The sequence below is a fragment of the Alligator mississippiensis genome, chromosome 11 (genome assembly GCF_030867095.1).
Source record: "Alligator mississippiensis isolate rAllMis1 chromosome 11, rAllMis1, whole genome shotgun sequence".
Classification (NCBI taxonomy): Eukaryota; Metazoa; Chordata; order Crocodylia; family Alligatoridae; genus Alligator; species Alligator mississippiensis.
Genome location: NC_081834.1, coordinates 1,098,230 through 1,110,834, shown reverse-complemented (window position 1 = coordinate 1,110,834; position 12,605 = coordinate 1,098,230). Strand labels below are relative to the sequence as shown.

Sequence of the window (12,605 nt, the reverse complement as noted above, 5' to 3'; positions counted from 1 at the left end):
GGAAACTGCCTAGGAGAGTTAGGAGCCTGACCCCCCTGCACTGAGCCTGCCACCTTCGTGCTCCTTTGAATATCTCCTGGCCTGCCCAGGGTCTCCAACCCCAAACCCCGGGGGCTGGTGCAAACCCGCCTGTGGCCGAGCCTCGGGGTTCGGGTCCGTATCGTCTCCAAGAAACACCAACATGCAGAGAGCAGCCTGGACTCAGAGGTGACCACCAGCCCTCGCAACCCAGCCAGGCCGGCCACGACTAAATCACTGCCCGAGCGGGCCATGCAGCGTCCATCTGCGCCCCTGCACGCTCCCCTCTGGCCCTCGGCGCAGTGCTGGCCGTGCAATCCCTGCCTGCAACGCTCGGCACCTCGGGGGCCCGGGCCCGGCACCGTGCCTCCTCCAGGACAGCGTGCTGCACGGCGCTGGTTAATCATTCGAGGTGAGGGTTAACGAGGGCTCCACTTCCAAACGTAGCTGGGCGCGTGGGTCGATGGATAGCCTCCGTCTCCCTTTCCTCGCCTGCCCAGCTCACCACTCCCTCCGCCGGCCCTGCCTGCTGGGTCTCTGCATGCTTCCTGCAACCATTAATGCCTTCGGGGGCTTCTTCCGGCCCTTTGCTGCCCACAGGTTCGTACCGACCCCCGCAGCCCCCGGATCCGACCCTGCCTGCAAACCCCATTGCTCCCGCAGGCCATCAGCTTCACCTCTGCAAAGGGCCGACACGAGCCAGGTGCCAGCCAAGCCCTCGAACTGGTGCAGAGGCTCTGCACGATTGTACCTACAGCCGACGTCGGCAACATGCGGGCTGCAGGCCAGACACGGCCCACGGAGCAGCACCGCTGCCGGTGGGGGCAGCCCCCGGACCTCGGGGAGCGCGCCGGACCCGGGCATCTGCAAACTATGCCCCCATGCCTGCCCCCCATCTCCACCCAGCTGCCAGCCCCTGAGCTACCCGGATCCTGCGGTCTCCTCCGCGGGGAGGGCGGCTGAACCAGGAGACCGAAACTGAGAAACCGCCGGCATGGCCAACTGCACCAAAAACAGGATTTTAAGGAAAAGCACAAAGATCTGGAAGGCTTTTGTCCATCCCAAGTGAAATCTTGGGCTCTTGAGAGCCTTTCGAGCTGCTTGTTTTGAAGGAAGCGGAAGTCGATACCGAGCGGGCGCCTCGCTCCACGTGCAAAGATGTTGAGAGCTCGCTTGGAAGATGCCAAAGCGAGAAGCTCTGGCTTCCTCCAAGCTCGCTGGCCTTTTTTGTTTGTGAGCTGAAAGGCAGGAGAAACTGCCCGGCAGCCCCTGGCCCAGCAGACGCGCGCCCGGCGCTTCGGCCCCTGATACTATGACTAGGAGATCGTGAGATCAAGGCACGCGGCCGCCTGAGCTCCGTGAAGCCAAAAACGTGTTGGGAGGTGGCCCTGGCGCCCAGCGCCGGCCTCAGAGGCTGTAACCCGCTCCTCGGGGACCTCGGGGGCTGCGAAGGGCCAAAACCTCCACCGCTCCCAACGTCCGCTCGTCAGCAGGCGCCCCCTGCTCCCCTCCCCGAAGGGAGGCCTGGTTTGTTCGCCTCGTATTCGGCGCATGGCTGGGTGCTCAAGGAGCTGACGGTTATGATAGCTGACATGAAGGGCACGGGAGGAGACTTCTCCTGCTTTGGATGGCTGAGCCTGAAATCAACAGCCAGCGATGTAGCTTTTAACTTCATTGACCTATATACCCAGCGCATGCAGAAGACGGGGGCTGTCACTCAGCCGTCAGCGGATGAAGGCCCCCGCGGCCCGTTTCCTACAGACAACGGCAGACGAGATCCCAGGGCGAAGACGTCTCTCCTTGGCACGAGCCCCGTGGCCGAAGGCAAACGCGCTCATATGTGCCACGTCTCCTCCACTTCGGGGAGTGGAAAGGATGTCGACCGCGGGGACCTGGACCCACGTGGGAGCATCTCTGCTCTCCCAAATCCTGCGCCCCTGCACTCGGGTCGTCCCCTCCTAACGTCTCCCCTGGGGAGGCAGCTGCCTAGCGCTCATCTAGCCGCGCTGCCAGGGTGACGGTGGGCACCTGGTCGCGGGGTCTGTTCGCAAGCTCCAGGTCTGGGCTGGATGATTTGTGCAGGCGGCTGGGACCCGTCTGCCCAGGCTGCAGCAGGGCAGGAGCGGTGCGGAGGATTTCTGCCTGACCCTGGCGCTTCCCCCCCTGCAATCTTAGCGACGGGCCGTCCAGCCCAGCGGTTTCCATCTCTGCCCTACCCATCCGCGTTGCCTAACCTCGATCGCTAAATGGCAAAAACAGGCCATTCCCGTCACGTGTACAAGCGCCCTGTTCTGGCTCGGGAGCGCCGATGTCCATCTCCGAGCTCTCTCGTGCGCGCTCGGTCGCGTGGTCGCGCTGCCCTGGAGGTCTGCGCGGTGCTTTCTGCTGACGAGGCATTTGTTGGAGGCGCAGCAATGGGGCAGAAAGGCCGATCCCCCGTGCCTCTTCTTTACGTGGCGAATGTGGACGTCAGCTTGAAAACGGCCCCAGGCTCGGGGAAGCAGAGACCATCTCACCAGCGAGAGCTGGACACAAAAGAAGGCCTGAAATGATGCAGAGCTTCCCCTTTCCACGGGGCTGGAAACGAAGTATATTAACCATGGAGCTGTTAGTCTTCGTTAAAGTAGCTCCCCTGAGGAAATAATTTTTACTATTTTCCATGCAGCTCGGATACCTGATTATATTTGATATTAATGTCTTGATAAAAGCTTTACAGAATACCATTCTGATTGCTAAATGCATCTGCATCTCCCAGTGTATGCACCAAAAAAATCTGCACGCTGGGTATGTGCAGCTGAGTAAATCCACATCGGGAAGCCAGGGGTGGATTTGGGTCTATCAGCCCGTGCGTGTCTCTTATTCCAGTCTGGCTCTCTTCGGGCTTTAGAGAGCTGTCAGATGAGAACGTCTGGAGAAAAGGAAAGGACTGGCACTAGATTCACACCTCCAGAACAAATAGGAAAAGTCTGCGCCTGCTTATGTGAGAGGCTTATTACATTCAAAATCCAGCTTCCTTCTGGATAAATTTAGATTTGCAAAGCAACTGGCGTGAAGTGGTGTTTCTGATGTACTCGGCTTATTGCCGCAAGCTTAGCTAATGATGCAGAAGTCTAGAAAAGGATTGCAATGAGAGGAAATTTTCTTTTGACGGGGGGTGGGGACCACCCAGAGGCTGCTGACTTTTTTTTTTCCCCCAATTTTTTTCCCTTTTTTCACGTTTTAATGCCTCTTTAAAAAAATGAAAAAATGCTCTGAGCATTTGTGTTTATTATTATGCGCTGGAATTTCAGGCCTCGGGAAACAAACTATTGATGCTACCCTCCTCGGGACGCCTGTCTTGCTGGGATCCTTTGCCCCCCGCAGACTCCCTGCCTATGGCGGGGGGCTGGACTCGGCGATCTCGCGAGGTCCCTTCCAGCCCCCAATGTCTATGAAATCTATTTCAGTCATTTTTATCATGATTTCAGCAGCATTTTTTACATGAAAAATCCTTGATTTAAATTCTGTTGAGAAACAGTTACCATTTTTTTGTAAAAACACACCCTCCAAAATAGCCTACTTGTACCCATTAAAATGATGTAAAAAGGAGGCTGCTCCGGGTGGCGTCCAGCCGGGGGCTTGGAACGGGACCCTGGAGAGCTGGTCTTGAAGAACTTGTCGTCTTCTTGCCTGGGGAAAGGATTCTGGTCACGCAGCCAGGAACAGCCCTGTCAGGCTGATCGCTCTATCACGCGAACAGCTTGATTCCATCTTCCCTGCGCTCCAGGATGAGCTGGCACCGAAATAACTCGGCAAGCAATAACTCACTCCGGTGAGGCGGTGCAGCTCGCATCGGGTATGGCAACGGTGTGTGCCAAGGTGCGTGCCAGGGGTATGGCGACGGTGTGTGCCAAGGTGTATGCCAGGGGTATGGCAATGGTGCATGCCGGGGGTATGACAACGGTGTGTGCCAAGGTGCATGCCAGGGGTATGGTGATGGTGCGTGCCAAGGTGCATGCCAGGGGTATGGCAACGATGCATGCCAAGGGTATGGCGACGGCCCATGCCACCCATGCTAGCTTGCGACCAGCCAGCTCCCGGGCTGGGCATTGCTTGCCATGGGAGCAGCACCTGCAGGACCGGCCCGGGCCCCTGGTACAGTGGTGTAGCTGAGCTCTTGCTGCTGGCCCCCCACTGCTAGCAGTCCCCGCGCTGCAGGCCTGTGTGTGCCTACACGAGCCGGCCTCACACAAAATCACAGACAATGCGGGTTGGAGGGAGCTCAGGAAGTCCCATCTAGCGCAGCCCCCTGCTCCAGGCAGGACCAGCCCCAACTCCATCATCCCAGCCAAGGGTTTCCCCGGCCAGGCCACGGACACCTCCAAGGATGGCGACTGCACCACCTCTCTGGGGAGCCTGTTCCAGTGCTTTAGCTAGAAAGTTCTTCCTAATATCTGACCTGCTGCAACTGGAGCCCATTTCTCCTTGTTCTGCCACCTGCCTCCACTGAGAACAGCCCGGCTCCACCTGCCTGGGCGGGGGCTTTCCCCTTGGAGACCGCAGGAGCATGGGCTCATCAAACATGGGTGCTAATGTTTTCATCCAAGTGGCTGATGTGGGTGGTCCCTGGCGTGCCTCTGAGACCCTTACCACCAGCCCTGCCTTAGAGATGGAACAACAGGAAGGCTAAGGGACTTGGCCTCGGCAACCCAGGAAACCTGTGGCAGAGGTGAGGTTAGATCTGTTGGGTGCCCAGTCTCACTCCTGGGCTCCAATCGTGGCTTTTCCTCCGTGCCAGTAACTCCATGTGAGTGTGCATGTGTGTGAAAACTCTCCAGCGGGCTTTGCACAGCAGATGCAGCAGAACCAGCCCCTCTGCGTGTCGGAAGGAGGTAGGAGGGACCCCGGCGCTCTCCCAAGCCCCCTCAGCGCCCCAGGGGAAAGCCACGGCGGGCCGCACCAAAACCCACCGGCGTTTTGCCTTCGACCAGGAGATCCCACGACACAGTCTCACTCCAAGGTAAGAGCCACGCACAGGAAATAATAGCGAACAAGTGCCCAAGCCCTAGAAACAGCTGTTTCATAGACCGCCAAATCCTCTGCCGCTGCACTGATGGCCTCTGCACACAACAGACCCACAGACTGAGAGCATGGCTTGCTCATGGCTTTGCACGCTCGCTGCTCGCTCGGGGCCGGGGGAAGGCTGTCCTGACGCCCTGGGGGGAGGATTCTTCACTGCTTCCAAGAAGGAAAAATACAGCACAAAGACAGATGAAGAGGGTGAAAAGGAAGCAGACACAAACCGTGACAGGGCTCCTCTGCAGCAAATGCTTACAGAGGCCGAGCAGAGCGCCCGCGGAGGACCCTCGCAGGACAGGGGGCCGATTACGACACACAGGAGATGGCTGCACGCGTGTTTGGATCACACCACATCTGGGCCGGTCCTCACCACGAGGACTTGAGAATTCCCCGAGCATTGAGCGGTGCTGCCCGTTCGTAGCAGGCCACGGGGCTCGGCCCCTTGCACTGGATGAGACACCACCGAGACGCTGCGCGGCCTCTGCACCGAGGTGCTGGCAGGGGTCTTTGCCCTTGTGGGGGCACGCGCCTTCCCACCCCTCTTCACACCACGGACAAAAGCTCCTTCGAAAGGATGCTAAGTCTGCAGCACGTGCCCCGTGGCAGCGTGAGAGCCGCGCTGGCGGTCACAGCATCCCGCGGCACCTGGGGGCCACAACAACCAGGGATGGAGGCACGGGGCAAGAGACGCCGTCCCCTGGGAGGCCGGGGGGGGGGTCGGTGTAAGGGCCACACACCCAGCTTCCTTATCAAGGCCACTCAGCACTGAGTCCAAGGTGTCCAGGCAGCTGGTTTAACACGGCACAGTTGTGTCCTCCCGGTTAAACAAGTGAAGCACGCGTGCAAACCGTGCACAACTAAGCAAACGCACCCGAGCCCACAGTCCTTCTTCAGACCTTGGCAGGCTCGGGGCCTCTCCCGTAGCACCGGCAGCTCCTCTCCTCTCTCCGAGCCTCCCCAGCTCCACCCCCATTCCCCAGGGTGCAGCCGGTCCCTGCCTTCCAGCCAGGCGGACGCTTAACCGCTGACTCCCTGCAGCTGGTGCCAGGCTCCGCTGAGAGCTGAGCACCCCCTTGCAGCCAGCTTCTGCCACGTAGCGACACGCCAGACTCGGCCCAGGCAGGACTGGAGCAACCCCTGGCATTTCCAGGCTCGCCGCACCCTCTGCAAGCCCAGCAGCGCAGGCATGATGGCCCAGGCCCACCCCCAGCCTAAGTTGCACCGGGGGAAAAGTGTGTCCAGGCAAACACTGCCCCTCCACGAAACCAGCTCAAGCTTGGGAAGAGCCTCACGGGGTGCGGAGAGGGTGCAAATCTGTTTGGGAGTTTTGCACAGCATTGCCCCGTGCTTCAGCCTCCAAGGCACGGGATGAAGAGGTGCAGACCTGGAAGTCCTCCTCAGACCAGCGTGGCCAGCATTGCCCCTGGGGGAAGGCTGGGGGAGTCTCAGCTTTCCAGCTCCGTCATTCAAGGGCACGGTCTATAACAAAGGATCAGGGCCGGGCACCGGGATCACCCTGGTGGGGCACGTACCCGGGCTGCACGCTGTGCACGCCTGCCTTGAAAGCAGTGCTGCAATGAGCACACACTACACAGACACCTCTGCAGGGACCACCCGTGTCACCACCTGGCACCTGGCACAGACACCCAGATAACGAGGGAAGTCAGAAAAAGCAGAGTTTTTGCATTGACCTGCTAGGACCAGTGAAAGGCTAAAGCCACCGAATGCCTTCTCCCCCAGCACTGAGCACAGGGTAGCAGGGACAGCCAAGTCGGGAGCATGCATGTGAAGCCCTGGGACACATCTCACCAGCACCGTTGAGTCCCAGGGTTTCCCCATAAAACAGAGGCGCGGGGTCTGTGCCTGGGAGAGGGCAGACCCCACCGTCTCCGGCTGCCCTCGGGGCAGAGGCTGGCAGGGATCAGCATACAGAGGGTTGTGCACCGGAGGAGTGCAACGGGGCCTTTCGACCGCACAAAACCTCCCGGCACGGAGACCTGGCAGCTCCCGAGCACAAGCCCTGGCTGCAGCAAACTGGAAGGACCCAGCTGTCCCTGCCATGCAAGCACAGGCGCCGCCATCGTCCCCTCCACCCGTACCACAGCCAGGAGCAGGTGTGAGCGAGGCAGGAGCGGGGCCCTCTCTACCAGAGCCCAGGGTGAGGGGCTGACACCTCGGGGGGGCCGATGCAACGCTGATGGGGCTGAGCCCTGACCCTGACCGGGACTGCAAACCAGGCTGATTTCACTGGCACCTCGAGGGGTCACAAGGTTTGACATGGCTGTTCTCAGCACGGAAATCGCCTTCCGATCACCATTTTTGTTCAGCGTTATATAATATTTACAACATGACACGTCCGGTTCCAAGCCACACGTTTTCCTTTCCTTGGAATTAAAAAAAGGAAATGTTTCAGATGACCCCAGATGATTTATCTTGATTCTGAGATTTCCAAATCCCCTGCACAGCAGGACGTGCATGGCCTGCCTAGCTCTCCTGACAACTGCCCGGACACATAAATAGCCACAGCCAGCAATTAAAGACAACAGTTTGCAAGGCTGGAAAATTCCTCCGGACCTTTCCTTTTGAATTCATTGTATTGGGAATGGAGGGAAGAGACCGAGCTCCCTGGAATATGCTTCTCGACACGGTACGTGCTAAAGGACTATTGCATTAATTCTGCACATTTCCAGCGCCTGCCTTCCAGGGACTGGCACAGCTCAGACCTTGCTAACCATTTTTTTCCGTCCCCTGTCTTTTACAGAGCACACTGCAGATGCACTGTGTGAATATGCTGCCATTGATCCCCCCTAACGTGCTGACTAATTAATTTGCAAAGCAGTGGGCCTTCAAGTGCTGGAGTAGTTTTATTTAATTTTGTCTTAATGAATTATACAAAATGATGAGCCCGGTTGTACACTGGTGGAAATCCGCACAGGCCCGCTGGCTGCTACGTATTTACTGAGGACGCAGCTCTGCCGGGCGCTTGGGGTGTTACGTGATGATAATCTGCCTTTCACCCCCGGGGTAATTTTTCTGGGTGCATTTTGAGCTCTGGAGGCAGCCTCACTTTTGTGCCTGGTAGACATGAAGCCCCCCAACACAGCACAGCAAAGCAAACAGCATGGTTGCAGCTAGCAAGCCTTGCTTCAGGACCACTGGAAGTGAGCAAGAAGATCTATTAAGTTGCTATCTAAATCTGGTTGGCATAAGTGCAGGAGAGCCGGCTGCGTGCCACGAGCGATCTCCACCAGTCAGCCCTGCTCCTCCACTGCCAGTTTTTCCGGTTGATAAATACAATGGGTTTTAAAATAAAACTTTCCCTTTTGCTTCTCCCTGCAAGTCAGCAGTAAGTCACAGGTACAGCACCCGCAAACCAGGACATTTACATTCAGGCTGTAATCCACACTGGAAAGGCTGGTTGCAGGCACGGCAGAGGAGGGCTGCAGTACAGGCTGCCGTGCTATTCCAGCAACACTTCTCTGCAAGGCCTGCTTGTTCCAGAGTCATCTGAAGACAGCGACAGAGCTGCAAACGGCTCGCTCCAGGACCGTGCGCCCAGGTGCCCCTGCCGCTCTTGCCCAGGCAATGCTTTGCAGTGAGGGTTGCAGGAGGTCTGCTGGACTAAGACTTATACGAGAACGTCGGGCCTGAACCCGAGTGAAACATGGGGCTTGGGAGGGCAACGTTGGCACCCGCTGATGAGAAATCAACCCAGATCCATCCTTCCTACGGGCCCAGCTGTCCAGCCTTTAACCCAGGGGCTGGCCTGTGCCCACAGGGTCACGTAAAGCAGTGAACAACCTGTGCGTGCAATTCACAACCATCATGTGGTGCTGGGAGGTGAGCTGTGACGGTGCCCGCGGGTTAGAACAGAGGGACTCAGAAACTTTGGCTCGTTAAGCTCCATCATTTGCATTGATATCACCCTTATTTGCCTATCGAGATGCCCCCAGAAGCTCAGCCGGGCAGGCACAACTGCAACCTGTAACATGCCATGAGCTGGCAACTCTGTGTGACAAACCCCCACCTAGTCGTGTCTCCGGCAGGGCAGACCCGCTCGGACCTGTCGCCAGCACGCCGGCTGCTTCCCCCCAACAGACAACAGGCCCGAATTTTCAAAGGAGCTTGGCTAGACTTGCTATTCCAGGGCCATTCTGCACCTGCAAATGCAGGCACCTGCAGTTTGGTGCCAGGAATTAGCCATGGGGTGCACATTACATGCAGACACCTGTGACCTGTGTGATTCAGGCACACATGCGTGCCAACACGGGCATGCGTGCCCACAGCACTCTGCAGCCTGAGCAAACTCAGAGGCTGGGCTGAAGCCCTTTTAAGAAGGAGGCCCTGAGTTCCCGGAGATGCAGCGCAGCACTTATTACCTCTCCTGCCCATCGCAGGGGGAGCACGGCAGAGAAGGGCCTGCTGCCTATGCATGGGGGAGTGGAGGGGGGTTGCCATTGCTAAACTGTCAGGGCCTGATCTGAAACCCATCAAGTGCCTGTCTCCCCCCACGGGGTGGCTGGGCTCAAGCCTGGATCCCCTATGCTGCTGGGCACCCACCTGCCTCTCCCTAGGACCTCTAAGAGGTGCCGCTCTTGGGGGCTCCATCCCCTGGCATCTCCTTCCTGCAGCTGCTGGATCGAGGCAGGCTGGCATGTGCAGCGCTGCCCTAAGCACAGCGGATTGCCTCGTGCCCCCAGCATCACCCCAACGACCCTCTCATGCCCACTGCAGGCTCCAGGAGAGCAGGAGAGAGAAGCCCAGCTGAGAAGGGCCGGCTGCCTTTGTGTGCCTTGGCTTGGACGGAGGGAAGGGGGCATTTTGCAAGCAGCTGCCTGGGTGCCAGCCAATGCTGGACCCCGACAGCAGTAGAGGCATGGGGGAGCACACGCATGCATGCACCTGTACTGGGGAATGCACATGCATGCATGCACCTGTACTAGGGAGCGTGCACACATGTGTGCACCTCTACTGGGGTGCGCACACATGCATGCACCTGTACTGGGGAATATGCACACATGTGTGCACTTGTACTGGGGTGCGCACACATGCATGCATGCATGCATGCACCTGTACTGGGGAGTGTGCACACATGTGTGCACCTATACTGGGGTGCACACACATGCATGCATGCACCTGTACTGGGGAATGTGCACACATGTGTGCACCTGTACTGGGGCACACACACACACACACACACACACACACACACACACATGCATGCACCTGTACTGAGGAGCACACACCTGTACTGAGGAGTGCACATGCATACTGAGGAGCACACACTTGTACTGGGGAGCACATCTACATACATGTGCCTGTACTGGGGAGCAAGCACACACCTGTACTGAGGAGTGCACATGTGTACTGGGGAGCGCACATGCATGCATGCACAGTGGGGAGCAAACACCTGTACTGGGAGCACATCTGTGTGCGTGCACCTGTGTACTGGGGCGTGCACACACATGCATGTGCTTGTACTGGGGAGCACACGCTTGTTCCAGGGAGCATGCATGTATGCATGCATACTGGGGAGCACGCACCTGTCCGGGGCGGCGCACACGCATGCAGGCGCCTGTGCTGGGGAGCACACACGTGTTGTAGGGAGCACACATGCACGCATCTGCAGCTGTAGCGGGGAGCGCGCAGGCACGCACGCATGCATGGCCGGCGCGGCGCGGCGCGGGGCGGCGCGGGGGCCCTACCTGCTTCTCCAGGGAGTCCTTGGCGGAGAGCGAGGGCTTGGGCGAGGGCGCGCGGTCGCAGACGCAGCCCTCCAGCAGGTAGAGGCCGGAGGGCCGCGAGCTGGCGTCGCTGTCGAAGTAGAAGAGCATGTTGTGCAGCAGCGCGAACCAGCGGCTGTGCCATCGCGTGTTGTCGGCGCTCCGCTTGCTCAGGTAGCCGCGCCGCGCCCCGTCCTTCTTGGCCAGCAGCCCCAGGTAGGTGGCATGGCCGTCGTTCAGCCGCATGCCTTTCTGCATCGCCGCCGCACCGCGCAGCCCCCGCCGCCAGCACCGCGGACAGCGCCCGCCCGCCCGCCCGCCGCGCCGCCGCGCTGCGCCCCCGGCCGGGGAGGGGCCTGCGCCGCCCTGCGCCCGCCTGCGCGCCTCTTTCAGCGCTGCCAGCCCCGCGCCGCGCCGCGCCGCGCCGCGCACGCCGCCCCGGCCCCTCTGCCTTCCCTCCCTCCCCGTGCCCGGCGCGCACTGCACCCGGGCGGGGCGCAGCGGTCCCACCCTGGCACGGATTGCACCCCGGGACGGCGGAGGGACACCCGGCCTGGCACGGACTGCACCCTGAGAGGATGGAGCCCAGCTTGGCACGGATTGCACCCCAAGGGGGAGGAGGGACAACAAGCCTAGCACAGATTGCACCCTGGGAGGGCAGAGGGACACCTGGCCTGGCACAGATAGCACCCTGGGAGGGTGGAGGGGCACCCGGCCTGGCATGAACTGCACCCCGGAGAGCAGAGGGGCACCTGGCCTGGCACAGATTGCACCCCGGGAGGGCAGAGGGGCACCTGGCCTGGCATGGACTGCACCCCGGGAGGGCAGAAGGGCACCTGGCCTGGCACAGATTGCACCCCAGGAGGGCAGAGGGGCACCCGGCCTGGCATGGATTGCACCCCGGGAGGGTGGAGGGGCACCTGGCCTGGCATGGACTGCACCCCGGAGGGCAGAGGGGCACCTGGCCTGGCATGGACTGCACCCCGGAGGGCAGAGGGGCACCTGGCCTGGCACGGATTGCACCGCGGAGGGCAGAGGGGCACCTGGCCTGGCACAGATTGCACCCCGGGAGGGCAGAGGGGCACCTGGCCTGGCATGGACTGCACCCCGGAGGGCAGAGGGGCACCTGGCCTGGCACAGATAGCACCCTGGGAGGGTGGAGGGGCACCCGGCCTGGCATGAATTGCACCCCGGAGAGCAGAGGGGCACCTGGCCTGGCACAGATTGCACCCCGGGAGGGCAGAGGGGCACCTGGCCTGGCATGGACTGCACCCCGGAGGGCAGAGGGGCACCTGGCCTGGCACAGATTGCACCCCGGGAGGGCAGAGGGGCACCTGGCCTGGCATGGACTGCACCCCAGAGGGCAGAGGGGCACCTGGCCTGGCACAGATTGCACCCCGGGAGGGCAGAGGGGCACCTGGCCTGGCACAGATTGCACCCCGGGAGGGCAGAGGGGCACCTGGCCTGGCACAGATTGCACCCCGGGAGGGCAGAGGGGCACCCGGCCTGGCATGAACTGCACCCCGGAGGGCAGAGGGGCACCCGGCCTGGCACGGATTGCACCCTGGGAGGGCAGAGGGGCACCTGGCCTGGCATGAATTGCATCCTGGGAGGGCGGAGGGGCACCCGGCCTGGCATGGACTGCACCCCGGAGGGCAGAGGGGCACCTGGCCTGGCACGGATTGCACCCCGGGAGGGCAGAGGGGCACCTGGCCTGGCATGGACTGCACCCCGGAGGGCAGAGGGGCACCTGGCCTGGCACGGATTGCACCGCGGAGGGCAGAGGGGCACCTGGCCTGGCACAGA

General features: G+C 60.5%; 1 protein-coding gene across 1 annotated transcript in view; it reads right to left on the bottom strand.

Moving 5' to 3' along the window:
• RASGRF1 (Ras protein specific guanine nucleotide releasing factor 1) overlaps window positions 1-11,072 on the bottom strand; it is a 68,338-nt gene extending 57,266 nt beyond the window's left edge. Inside the window, exon 1 of the mRNA XM_059714495.1 lies at window positions 10,782-11,072. Coding sequence (XP_059570478.1) covers window positions 10,782-11,057 — 276 coding nt within the window. The 5' untranslated portion in view covers window positions 11,058-11,072. The remainder of the gene's footprint in view (window positions 1-10,781) is intronic.
• Between the last annotated feature and the right edge of the window lie 1,533 nt (window positions 11,073-12,605).